We start from the raw sequence: 14,681 nt of genomic DNA, 5'->3' as shown, positions 1-14,681 counted from the left end.
TTAGTTATCTAGTACAGCTGTAGCAGAAATACCGCAAGTGGATGGCTTTAACAAAGGGAAATTTATTCTCTCACAGTCTAGTAGGTTACAAGTCCAAATTCAGGGCATCAGCTCCAGAGGAAGACTCTCTCTCTGTCGGCTCTGGAGGAAGGTCGTTGTCCTCAATCTTCCCCTGATTGAGGAGCTTCTCAGATCCAGGGACCTCATGTCGAAAGGACACTCTCTGCTCCCAGTGCTGCTTTCCTAGTGGTATGAGGTCCCCAACTCTCTGCTTGCTCCCCTTTCCTTTTATCTCTTAAGAGATAAAAGGTGGTGCAGGCCACACCCCAGGGAAATTTCTTGTACTTGTGACCACCCTAATCCTCTTAACATAAAATTACAATCACAAAATGGAGGACAACCACACAATACTAGGCATCATGGCTTAACCAAGTTAACACATATTTTGAGGGGGACATAATTCAATCCATGACACTCATTCATTCAAAAAATATATTTAAACATATACTCTATGATATGTGCTAGGTAATAAAGATATAGTAGTAGAAAAGACCAGCAAGGCTCCTGCTGTCATGGCACTTAGATTCTATTGGGGGAGACAAATAAACATGTGAACAAATAAGCAATCCTGATCATTTGAGCACTGAGAAATGCTACAAAGAAATAAAGCAGGGTGACGCTGTTATAGAGACACATGGGTGGTAGGATTAGTTGGGAAATTAGTGTGGAAGTCAGAGAAGGTCTCTCTGTGAAGAGGACATTTGAGCAGGAAATTGGTGGGGAGAACTTTTAGCCACATGAAGCTATTTGGGGTAGTGTATTGTAGGCAGATGAAGTAGTAGTGCAAAAGCAGTAATGTGGAAACAAAGCTGGATATTTAGAAATAAGAAAGGAAAAAAAAAAAGATAGCTAAAGCATAGGGATTACTTGGAGCTCTGTAGGGAACAGCAAAGTGGCTTTTATTCTGAATACAACAGAGAGGCATTGGAGGGTTATAAACAGAAAAAAAGACATGGTCTGATTAGCATTCACAAAGATCATTCTAGGTTCCTTGTGAAGAAGGGGCAGCAAGAGTGGAAGCAAGAAGGGTGACTGGAAGTCTATGGAAACAGTAGTATGAGAGAGACGATAGTAGCAGCAGAGGTAGAGTACAGGGGATGGATCTAGGATACATTCTGAATGTAAATGAAAACAAATTTTCCTTATGCCTTGGATTTTAGCAGTGAGGAAAAACGAAAAACCAAAAGTAATTTTCTAGGTTTTTCACCTAAATAATTTAGTGAATGGTTCCATTTCTGGATCTAGAACATATGCGGGAAGAAGTACTACAGAAAGGGGATTAAGGGATTGAAGTGTCCATATTCAGATTGAGGGCTAGTTACACAGCAAGTGAACAAGTCGAGTAAGATATGTTCGTTTGCGTCTCAGTGGAAAGGTCAGGTCCAGAGAGGCACAGATTGCAGAGTAATTGGTATATAAGTGGCATTAAAATTCTGGATGAAGTCTCCTAAGTATAGAGACAGCTGAAGTAGATGCAATAGCAGCTCTTTAAATCTGTAAATTCAAATTAAAATTTTCTACTGTTTTAACTATTCACTTATAGAAAACTTGGTCCTTCAGATTCCTACTTGCCCTTTTCTTCATATACTATCATTTGAAACTTATATGCATTTTGTTTCTCGTAGCATTTAGCTCTAAAATGTTATGTTTCTAAATCATCTGTTAGCATCTTCTCACAGATATTCCCAGCACTCTAGTGCCATATTTCATTCTAAACTTAACTGTTGAGAATTCGAAGATATTTTCAAAGAAAGAAGATAAATTTTAGACCCCCTTCGGGTTTTGGTTTCGTTTTTTGTTTTTCTTATTACCATGAATAGTCAAAGAGAAAAAATATATTTATTCCAAATTAAGTTGTGTGTTTATGAAATAATTATTTAATGTATTTTTAATCATCTAAGAACACACTATAAAATATATGACATCATAAATTAGTATTTTCTGTTCTGTTGCATTTTTAAAAATGTCTCTAGAGTTAAGTTTCACGTGATATTTTCGGTACAGAAAAATAAGTAGTGCTGTATTTTGGGGTAACTTGACAAAAGTGAGTAGTCTTGACTATGGAGGAAAGAATTGAGAACAAATAGGAAGAAGAAATGGAAAGGCCATGTGAAATGTTTCTTAGAGTCACTTTTTGTTCAATATCCAGCAATATCCCCTTGAAATATTTCACTCCTGACTTTTTCATAGCATTTTTTTTTTTTTCTTAGCAGAGAAGGAATTTAAGAAAATATTGTGGGTTATATACTATTCCATGAAAAGCTTATGGATATGACCTGTGATCCAGGCTAAAAAATGATGAATAAATCTAATTTCTGACCATAATTTATTTTGAAGTATTAATTTGGAATACTTTCTTCCAAGAATCAACTGTTTAAAGTCATAATTCTACAGTAGAAATGACTGATAAATCAGAAGAAAAAGGTGTAAGTTTCTATTATGATAGCCTTTCATTTGCTGACCCTCCTACTTATAATTCCAAAATTTTTCCCCATCATAATTTCTAAAAGTTTAAGCCCAAAGAATAGTTTATTTCCATAGTTTTCCAATCTGAATGTGCTAATATACTTCTCAGTGAATCTATAAGCTTATTTTTAAGGGAAACAAAAATCAGTAGACTGAGCTTTTTTGTTCATGTAATATGTTCAAATATGTTGAAAATTAAAATACAAACTTATCTTCATGAGTGAACCTCAGCACCTTTTATACGGAAGCTGTCAATATAGTTAGAGCTCTGAATATAGTTAGAGATAGATCTAATTTTATTCAAGCTTACTGGATATATATCAATGATGACACATAGCAGATAACCTGAGGGCCCAAGCTTATGTTGAGTTTTTCAAAGACTGTGAAATGATCCCAAATTATAGTTTTACGTTATCTGCTGGGGGAGAGAGTGAAGGAAGAAATGCTTTTATTCTGACAAATCCATACCAGAATTATGTTCCTCCAAGAGAGGCTAATAAAATTCACTTTCCATTAATATTTTCTTGAAATGTGATCTCTGAGAACCTTATGTGCCTGGCATATAATACAGGTACTCAAAAAATGGTTGGTAAGTGAATGGTATACGAGTGAATAGAAGAGAAAGCAATAATGACAGGTGGATTTATTTTAGGAATGCTATACAAAGGAAAATACTAGCAGAAACATGGTAGAGAATCCTATTAAGCAATGAATCAAAATTTGAATTCCAGCTCTGCCAATTCAGTAATACAATGGCCAGTGCTCTGACATTGATTGAATCAAGTGACCATATATACTACATTTATGGTCAGGACATTTTCATATAGAACATTGTAATATACAATAAAAAATGGCTGAGGGATTTAAGTGAAATAAGGTAGCATAATTTATATGTATAAATTTACTTTATAGCTACAAAGTGCTATATAAAATATTAAAAAAAAAAAAAAAAAAAGTTGCTGTTGTCAATTCCAACTCATAGCAACCCTATAAGACAGAGCAGAACTGCCGCATTAAGTTTCCAAGGAGTGCCTGGTGGATTCAAACTGCCAGCCTTTTGGTTAGCATCTGTAGCACTTAACCACTACACCACCAGGGTTCCCGTATAAAATATAGGTATGATTATTACATAAATAATTTATAACTACTTCTCAAAAAACAAATCTAGTTCCTAAGTATGTAGTAATCTTTCCTAAACCACATAATTTTAAATTCCTGGGGACAATGATATTATCCCATTGTTCCCAGGAATTTAAAATTATTCCAAACTTCTAGGCTAGCAGCATTTAAAAGCTTGCTCTAAGGTAGTTTTTGTCATCTAAAAATGCCATTTATTGTAAGATTTGATCTATCATTAAGGAAAAAACTTGCCAAGTAAACTTTGACACAGTTTGTTTTTATAACATCATAATAAATGTAACATCATATAACTGTAAGGTATATCCTGATTTTTAGAGATATAAAGTGTGGGAAAAAAAAGTGTTTCTTAGACTCAGCTGAATAAGATATTTGACTATTTCCCTATGAAGAGCTTTCTTGGGTCAAATGGGAGATCCACTTAACATATATGACTGTTGTAAACCCCATCAAAACATTTGCTAGAGAGAAGAGATCTTGGGATTCTCAGTACAATGTCCACCACATTAAAAAAAAAAAAAGTTTTTTTTTTTTTTAACCGTTCTATATTCATCACGGAAAGCTCTATGGGAAAGGAATATTCAGAAATAATTTAAAAGCAGATGTTTCCAGTTTTAACAAAAATGTGGAAGAAAATGTATTTCGCAATTGGTAGAACCATCCACTAATGATTTTGACTAGTTCTCCAGCAAAACAGGCCTCGTCACAATTCTTTCTGCTGAATACTTCTCTGGGAAGTATTGAAGTGTTTCCATTGAAGTATCTGTCCATGAGATCAGTTCCACAAGCACCTTCTACAAACACCCGTGACAATTTGTTTTCCTTTTGGGATAAACTGTTGTGGCTTACTTATTGGGATACTTTCTGAAACAAATTGTTTCTCAATATGAGATTGCAGATAGAGGATGTACTAATATTCCAGATGTTACTTGAGTGAGGTTTCTAGGAATCTATAGCAAAACCTTCTGCACAAGATCCCACAGCTCTGGAGATAAAAAAAAAAACCCTCCATAGATCTGGCACATGAACACCTTGAGAAAGTAGTTACCCTTTCTAATTTTAACCAAAATGCCTAATCATGGGATCATAAATTATGTCCATCATTTTCCAAACCTGTGTTCCTAGAATATTAATGTTAGGAGATAACCCATTGCCGTTGAATTGATTCAGACTCATAGTGACCCTAAAGGACGCAGTAGAACTGCCACATAGGGTTTCCAAGGCTGTAAATCTTTACGGAAACAGACTGCCATATCTTTCTCCCGCTGAGTGGCTGGTGAGATCAAACAGCCAACCTTTGAGTTAGCCACCAAGCACTTGCCCACTGCGCCACCATGGCTCCTTCTTTACGAGAGAGTAAGAGATATTTTAGTGTGTATGGAGGGTTGTCTAATAAATTTAGAAAATTTGGTAGGCATGATGAGAAACGTAGAGACTTTTGAAATCTGACAGACCTGGTTATAAATCTACTGTTTTTCTCCAAGGATTCTCCTTCCTCGAGTGAGAACAATGATGACCATCTCATGGGTTTGTTGTGATTAAAGAGGATAACATATAAAGCATTATTCCTGGCCTAGCTGTATGATATCAGTGTGAACTCCCAAATGAGTTCTCTCCAGTGTTGTCAACCTTCTTGAATATTCATGATATAAACCCCTCTGACTCTTAGAATATACAGAATGATAATGATTGATCCAAAGTAATTATGTTCACAGTTTAATCCTTAGAAGCCTAGTGGTTCTGTGAAAGTGACTTAAGGGCCATCCTGTGAGGGGATGGGTGGCAAAGAGTTCTGGATATGGATACAGTTTGCTTTTATGTGCTTTATATCTGTATACCAAAGATTCCAGCCAAGACCTGTCCTAAACTCAAGACACACATACCCAACTGCCTCATCAACAACCCCACTTTGCGGTCTAACAGACATCTGAATTTAACATACCTGAAACCAAACTCATGATTCCTCAAACCATCCCTGGCCTTCCTTTTCATCCTGAAAAGGAACATTATTCTTGCAGATGACCAGACCCAAATCCTCGAGTCAGGTTCAGATTCCTTTTCTCTTACTCAATCCACTAGTAATTCCTTTGGGCTGTTTATTCAAAGTATATCCCAAATCCCTTGAATTATCAACATCTCTACAGCATACACCTTAATCTAAGGATTACTGCAATAACATCCTAACTGGAATCCCTGCTTCTGTTTTATTCCCTTCAATCTACCATACCTAAGGCAACCAGAATCTTTCTTTAAAAAATAAGCCATATCTTGCAGTTGGTCTGCTCAGAATCTACTTCGGCTTCCCATCTATTTTAAAGTAAAACTGAAGACTTTGCTCTAGCTTAAAGGCCCTATGTACTTATAGATTTGCATTCCCACTCTAACTTCATTACCCCTTTGCTAGCTGAAGTCTAGTCACGCTAGACTCCTTGTAGACCCTCAAGCACTCAAAGCATGTTCCTGGCATAGGATCTTTCACTAGCTTCTTTGTCTGGAATGCCCTTCTCCCAAAAAGCTGTCTTACTCCCCACTCTTTTCTGCTTTCTGCTCAAATGTCTGCTTATCAAAGAGAAAGGACTCCTATGCCCACTATTTTAAAATGACTTCTCCTATTCCTATATAACTCCTTATTTGCTTTGTTTCCTTCATGACTCTTATTTTCTCCTGCCATTGTATGTGTTCATTGACTAATTGGCTTATTGTCTGTATCTCCCACATACCCTAAAATGTCATCTCGATGAAAGCTGAGGCATATCTATTTTGTTTAAGACTGTATCTCTAGCACCTAGAAAAGTGCCACAAACATAGTAGGCACTCAGTAAATATTTGATGAATAAAAGAATGCATGAATCAGTCAGTTGAGATTCTGCTTACGATTTTATTTCAAAAAAGTGTTCTGCTGCTTAAGATTAAAAAAAAGACTCATGAAAACCTCTAATTGATACATAGATTTGTAATAACCTTTTGAATCATACGTATGCTTAGCTAGCATTTTTTTATTAATTTTGTCAAGCTGAATAAATACATAATAGCGTACCCATTTTTAACATATGCAGGAGAAATAAGAGAATGTTTTGTAACAGTGTCTTTCCAGTGATTTAAATCAGAGCTTCCTAACTCATGTTCTGTAAATCAGAAACTGGTATACAGGTAATAGTGCCAAGCACATAGTAAGGATGTAATGAATGTTACCTATTACTATTTGTATACACAATTTCCTTGCCTATGCACATTTTTTTTTTTTTCCTTTTTCAGATATTGGAGATACAGTGAAGAAATGAAAACCATGGATCCCGGCTATCCCAAGCCAATCACAGTCTGGAAAGGCATTCCTGAATCTCCTCAGGGAGCCTTTGTCCACAAAGAAAATGGTATGCAATGTGCACGTTATACATTTTGTGAGTTTACTGAATATTTTAATAATGCATTCTACTTTTTCACTGTGTTAGATTAAACCATTGGAAAGTGCCATACCAGGGCTGTATTCTTCCTAGATACATGTTTAATATTATGCAGTAGACATTTTTGCCTCAACTTATTTTAGTTTATACAAATCATTTGGAAAAAATTAAGGAAGTATTTTTAAATGGAAGATGTGGATACCTTTGAAGTAACCTCACCTATCCTTCTACTGAAATTCCTATAAAGAGAGGAGCTGGTTAAAAGGAAGGCCTGTTGTAAGTGAGGGCTGAGGCGCAGAGACACCTGATAATAGTACATGCTAGGGATTATAATTTTTCATACACTCCTTCAGTTCAGAGTGTCAGAAAACAAGGAAGATCCCAAGTCAATACAGTCAGGTAGCATGGATATACGATTACTTAATAACAAGAAAATGGCCTGAGAGCTGCACACTTACCTTGGTATCCATTTTAGGATTTGAGATGAAGCCAGGTCCCAAGTGAAGCTTTGACATATGCAAAGTTTGAACCTTTCTCTCCTCATTCAAAAATTAGTAAATGAGAATAAATAATAATAATTCGAAATAGAATGTATAAACAATACTCCAGAACAAAGGAAAGGAAAAAGACATTGTTCTGAAATACAGAGAAAAAAAAAACATACCTGATCAAATGGCTTACAATAGGAATGAGAAGAAAATCATATGTTATGTAGGTTCTCATAGCATAACATTTGCAAGAAGAGTAAACATAGCTTGCAAGAGCAAAATTAAACCCATTTAGATTAAAGGTATTTTCAATTGCCTCATATGCATGGGAAAACTGGACAATGAATAAGGAAGACCGAAGATGAATTGACACCTTTGAATTGTGGTATTGGTGAAGAATATTGCGTATACCATAGACTGCCAAAAGAATGAACAAATCTTGTCTTAGAAGAAGTACAACCAGAATGCTCCTTAGAAGCAAGGGTGACAAGACTGCGTCTTACATACTTTGGACATGTTGTCAGGACGGATCAGTCCCTGGAGAAGGACATCACACTTGGAAAGTACAGAGTCAGCAGAAAAGAGAAAAACCCTCAACGAGATGGATTGACACAGTGGCTGCAACAGTCGGCTCAACCAAAACAACTGTGAGTATGGCGCAGGACTCCGGGTAGTGTTTCACTCTTTGGTACATAGGGTCGCAGTGAGTCGGAACCAACTTGACAGCGCCTAACAACAATGACAGTGGAAGGAAAAACCAAAAGAAGAAAAAAGGAAGAAGATTGGGGGAAATAAAAAATGACACCACTACTGGAAACTATCATTAACCATCAGCATATTACAAGAATGTCAGAAAAATTTACACCGAGGATAAACTTGGAAGAATTGAGACTGTGGGTGAATGGATACCAGTCAGAAAAGTATATGCACAAATACTGCTTTTGAGCATTGTTATATGTAACGAAATGCTACATTCTGCAATAATATCTTACAAATAAAACACTGTAAGCAGAGGCAAAGTCAAAAAGAGCCCTGATGCCCAGAATTAATTTTTTTTGTGTATATATTCCATTGGTTCAGAGAATTAAAGGGCTGAGTTAAGACATAGGCTGTATGTGCAGAAGCACAAATCCGTAAGGAGAGGACAGATTGAGGTAAAAAAAATTTGTTTGAGATAAAAAGGAAGTCAATAAGAAAAAGAAGGACATCACAATGCACTCACGTTGGAGGCAGTAAAATTAAATCAAGAATGGACAAAGACTCCAGAAACTCTGAAAACGCAGATGACAAAGAAATGAAAAAATGTGAAAGATGATGATACTGAAGGCAGAAAACTGAGATCACCCTAACAATTATAGCTGGTTTAAAAATTTAGAACAATTATATGAAAAGTATTAAAAAAAAAAAACAACAATTGGGCCGATTTCCTGAGGTTAGACCAAACGGGCTTATTTTTATCCCAGATAAAGCCAACACTAGCTGACATTTATTGACTTCTTATCACTGCTTTAGACTATCTTTAAATAATAGTCATCACACATTGTATAAAGATATAAACAAAGAAAATTAAACCAAGATCTTACTAGTAATTAACTCTAGTAAGTTTGATAGTAAAGTTTCTCTTTTCTTGCCTTTATTCTTTTTCTAAAATGAGTATGAAGACTTTTTATAAAATAACTAGTAATTTCCTATAAGGATGAGCCCATGAACATGGTATTTGACATTCATAAAATCAGAGATGATAAAAAAAAAACCAATGTTTTGTTTGAAATGTTTCCTCTAGTCCACCTTTCCACCAGTATAAGAATTCTTTTCATTGAATCTACTCCCTAATGCTAATTTTTCCAAAGAAGTCCATGAGCTTAAAATTTAGTTATAGATTTTTGAAGGATATTTTTCATATTAAGGTGAAATATAGCTCTCTATGGAGCCCTGGTGGCAAAGCGGTTAAGAGTTTGGCTGCTTACCAAGAGGTTGGCAGTTCAAATCCACCAGCCACTCCTTGGGGCAGTTCTACTCTGTCTATAGGGTCGCTATGATTCAGAATCAACTCGATGGTAATGGGTTTGGGTTTTTTGGGCTTTTTTTTTTTTTTGATACCTCTCTGTGATGTCTCTATGGATATTAATTCTGCTACCTTGAGCAATGAAATATGAATACTTGGTACCATTTATTGGTGTGTTACATAAATGGTTTAATTTAATTATCTGGCACAAACACCTCTTCAACCCAGTTATTATTTATAAATGAGAAAACCAACACTCAGCTCATGCCGCTAGTATGGCTCAAGACCATACAACTAGTAGACACATATCTAAGCTTTGAAAGTAAAATACTCCAGACCCTAAAGAGTATGCTATAATAACACTGCCTCCAAAGTAAAAAAATTAATATTGTCTTCTACATGATAGTAATTAAAATGGAGCCCTGTTGGCTCTATGGTTAAGAACTTGCCTGCTAACCAAAGTTCAGCAGTTTGAATCCATCAGCTGCTCCTTGGAGACCCTATGGAGGCAGTTCTACTCTGTCCTATAGGGTCACTGTGAGTCGGAATTGACTCGACAGCACATAACAACAACAACAGTCATTAAAGTAATCTATGTCATGTCTTACCGACATTTTTATTTGGTCAAACCAAGCAAACCCCAGCTATCTCAGAAGGTCACTTCCTAGCCATCATCCTTCCACTTTGCACCTAAAATCATCTTAGCGTAACAAATCTCTGTTTTTGTTTTTTGCCCCTGTAAATAGCTACACTATTCCAAATAAGAATTGCCACATGCAAAGTGTAGTGAAATACTTCCTTCTTAGCACACATTAGTTGACAGCCTTTTAAGTAGCTGCATGAGATTTTTAACATATACTGAAATTGTGGTAAAGAATCACTGCAGTCCCCCGCCCCCAGAATATTTCTGCATTAATTGCTGTCAAGATACACCTCCCAGGTATTTTATATTCTCTCCTTGGAAAATCCAGTTTTAAGACACATACAAGATTCTGTGTTTAACATGGCTGCGTTTCATATTAAATTGATTACAGCCCAGCTTTTAGCCTTAAATAGTTTGGATCTTAATTCTATTCTTTGGGTGTATCAATTCCCCACCTCCATACTCACTCTTTTTATTAATATCTACAAGTTTGATGCAAGCAAATGTTACTTCCACAAGATTCAGTATATTCATTCACGTTTACTAAACACTAATATCTTCTCATTAGCAAGCATGGAATAGAGGAAAACAGAGAGAACACAGGCACTGTTACCAAGCAACACCTACTACACATTGACAGACACAGACACACACACACTCACTCACATACATACAGATACTAATATGTACCAATTAATTTTATTTTGAATTATAAAGTAGTAATCGATCAGGTGAGGCTAGTCAAAGAAGACATTCAAAAGGAATTTATTATCCAAACCAAACTCCAGAGAAACACTTGTTATATTTTCACTGGAATTTTGTGAGGAAAAACAATTGGTGACCCAGTACATTTGGGAAGATTGCATATTATATTCTCTCTTTGGAGATTTGAACTATTCAATAGCATACAAAGGCTCTGTGAATTGCTTGCTGCATTAAAGAAACCTATAAATATATATGTATATACACATATAAAAAAATGCACATATATACTTTAATCGAGTGTTTTTTCTTAAATTTATTTAACAGAGGAAAGTTTTATATGAAATGTCCTGTAAAATCAATCAGAATGTTTATTTTCCATAGAACAAAGATTGGAAACTGCCATGTAAACTCATTCTATGCCAGTAAGAAATATCTGATACAGTTTCCTACAAAAGAAATAATTTGGCCCGCTGATTTTGTGCTGTGTATGTTTTTCCTGCATTCCATAAACCTCTAAAAAGACATTCTGATTTGTCTACATGACGTCTCCCTCTTTGCAATATTTTTAGCACTTTCATTTTAGACCAAGGTAACTTCAAATATATTTAATATAAGTTTCAGCTGAATTTTACATAAATTTTGTGAGTTAATCGTGACTATACTGATAGTCATCTATGGCAATTTTTTACATACTGACTTCAAATAATACTAGTCAACTATACCACTATGCTACTAAAAAGGCTAACGGATCATCTTTATTTGTAGAATTTTTTTCCTAATAGAAAATAGGGCATATACAAGTGTTCAGGTAAACATTTCATAAGTTAAACTATGTTATTGGAAAAAGGTGTAAACTTATAAAACTGGCATATTATTTAACCCAAGATTTAGGTTAAAATCATGGGGATTTCTGACCTCCACAATTTTTTCTACAAATGATTAACTGTAATGCTATTTTATACATTTATGATAATTTCCTCAGTTAACACTTATGTAATATTATTATGCTTTATTGCTTCAACAAATAAAGGTACTCAACAACTTTCAATTTATATTTGATATATCAGAAACTTATATTACACTGGAAAGACTTTTGAACCATTATTTTCATTTATTAAAGTGTTTTTTTTTAGGTTTAAAGTAAAAACCAGAGACTCCATTATTTTTTCCTTTTTTAAAATTTATTGTGCTTTAAGTGAAAGTTTACAAACCAAGTCAGTGTCTCATACAAAAACTTATACCCACCTTGTTATGTACTCCTAGCTGCTCTCTTCCTAATGAGACAGCACACTTGTCCTCTCCACCCTGTATCCCCCGTGTCCATTCAGCCAGCTCCTGTCCCCCTCTGCATTCTCATCTCGCCTCTAGACAGGAGCTGCCCACATAGTCTCATGTGCCTACTTGAGCCAAGAAGCTCACTCCTCACCAGTATCATTTTCTATCTTATAGTCCAGTCCAATCCCTATTTGAAGAGTTGGTTTCGGGAATGGTTCCTGTCTTGGACTAACAAAGGGTCTGGGGACCGTGACCTCCAGGGCCCCTCCAGTCTCAGTCAGACCATTAAGTCTGGTCTTTTTATGAGAATTTGAGATCTGCATCCCACGGTTCTCCTGCTCCATCAGGGATTCTCTGTTGTGACTAGAGACTCTTTTACTTCTTAAAAATATGGGGATGTTTTAGAAAAGGTTTATATTTCAAAATAAGTCTTTACTACAAGATTCTGTCGATTTTTTTTAGATTTGCAGAAAAGATTTAAATTAATTAAGGATGTTTGCAGATGTGTTCAAATTACTCAAAAATTTACTGTTTCACTTTGTTAGTAAAGATAGTAGCATGATGATAAATATTTTAATCAATGGAATACATCTCATGAAAATACAGTCAACTGAATGTCATTTGTGTCTTAAAGTAATAGTGGTAAGAAAACAATCTTTTATTGAAATGAAAGCAATAATTAAAGTATTAAACTATAGTAAGACAGCTATGTTGGACAATGACTCATTATATTTTTAAGAATTAACAATATAAAAGTCAGCAGTAAAGTCTAATATAACAAAAAAAATCATCAAATAATACATTGGCGCTTCATTGATTTCTTTCTCAGAATTTCTTAAATTTGAATAATACAGGTAAGAATTCATCTGAACTTGCTACTCTTAATAAGCACAACACCGACAACAGTAACTCTTAAAAAGAAAAAAAAAAATGCAAGTACCTAAATATTTCTTCAATCAACTGACATTTCATAAATGAATTAAAAAAAAAAAAACTAAAATATTGAGAGAGACATTTTCTGGGTCAAGGTGTGATAGATTTCAGTTTACAGAAAGATTTCTGGTTACTTTTTTTCAAAGACTTACGTATATTTTTTTAATATTATTTAACTCCTGCTGACTAGACTCCTTATTTCTAACAAGTATATTCACTAAGCTACAATTCTACTCTTTAATATGGAATATGTTACTCTAAAATTTGGCCTGCAGACCTTATAAATATGAAAACAGAAAGTCTAAACCTCTGTACACTGTCCAGTAGCTTTGTAGTAATTAGCTTTGGCTAAAATCTAAAGATAAGGAAGACACTTCCAGCTATGGGTTTTCAGTTTGTAAGCCGAGAAGCACGTTCACCTATTTTGAAGGTCTGTTTAATTCTAGATCAATGCTGTTTTTCAACTGTGATCATCTAATGTACTGTTATCTGGCAGGCCCTCAAAATTTCTCCATCCAAGCTTGTTGAGTAATTACATTGGATTTCATTAGCGTGATCAAATACCAGCTCCCTGCAGAAAAATTTAAATCTGCATACACCTGCTTTCGCTTGGCAGACAGCTCTGATTGCGAGACTGTCCTTCGAAACTAAAAGCAGCAGCAAAATTTCATGGCGTGAGCAGAATCATTTCCAGGGTGAAGTGACCTGAAGCGATGATCCAGTCCAGCTGAAGTTTTTTGAGAGACGTCAGAGCTCCTCATTTCATGGATAATATCCATCACAGACTGTGATGTTTTAGGAAGTTGAATTCGTCAGAAGACATATGAAATCTCTAAATGAGCAAGTCCTAGCAAAATCCTGAAGTGCTTAGGCTGTAGAACTAAACCAAGATTTAAATTCTATTTTTTCCAGGACCTGGGCATTTTATATTACCTTTCAGCCTCAGTATCGTTGCCTGAAAAGTATGGGTAATTAAGTCTACCTCACAGAGTGGTTGTGAGAATTAACTGCAATTGCATATATCATGCTTTAACAAAGTGCCTCCTCCATAATAAATGCTCAATAAAATAGGAAAACAATAACAAAAACCTCACCAAGACTTACAGACCTCAAGTTAGATAGCTCCAAAATGTACTTTTTAAAATAATTACAGCATTAAAACTTTTCTTCTTGGCTTCTTGAATTTTACCTCAAGGTAAGAATTATAGCCAAATAGTGACTGTACTATTGGAATGTAATTCTGACCTTGAAATAAAATTCAAGAAGTGAAGAAGAAAATTTTAATGCTATAATTATTTAAAAAAAAAAAAAAAGATGTCACTTTGAAGACTAAGGTGCACCTGACTAAAACCACGGTATTTTCGATCACCTCATATGCATTGGAAACTGGACAGTGAATAAGGAAGACCGAAGAAGAATTGAATTATGGTGTTTGTGAAGAATTTTGAATATACCATGGGCTGCCAGAAGAATGAATAAATCAGTTGCTCTTTAGAAGCGAGAATGGCAAGACTTCATCTCACATACTTTGGACATGTTATCAGGAGGGACCAGTCCCTAGAGAAGGA

General features: G+C 35.2%; 1 protein-coding gene across 1 annotated transcript in view; it reads left to right on the top strand.

Annotated features, from left to right (window-relative positions):
- Nucleotides 1-14,681, top strand: part of MMP16 (matrix metallopeptidase 16) — a 307,074-nt gene that overhangs the window by 281,019 nt on the left and 11,374 nt on the right. Inside the window, exon 9 of the mRNA XM_003408378.4 lies at nt 6,919-7,034. Coding sequence (XP_003408426.1) covers nt 6,919-7,034 — 116 coding nt within the window. The remainder of the gene's footprint in view (nt 1-6,918; nt 7,035-14,681) is intronic.

This window comes from Loxodonta africana, chromosome 14 (assembly GCF_030014295.1).
Source record: "Loxodonta africana isolate mLoxAfr1 chromosome 14, mLoxAfr1.hap2, whole genome shotgun sequence".
Taxonomy (NCBI): Eukaryota; Metazoa; Chordata; class Mammalia; order Proboscidea; family Elephantidae; genus Loxodonta; species Loxodonta africana.
Note: the sequence above shows the minus strand (reverse complement) of the source record. Positions and strands in the feature narration are given on the sequence as shown.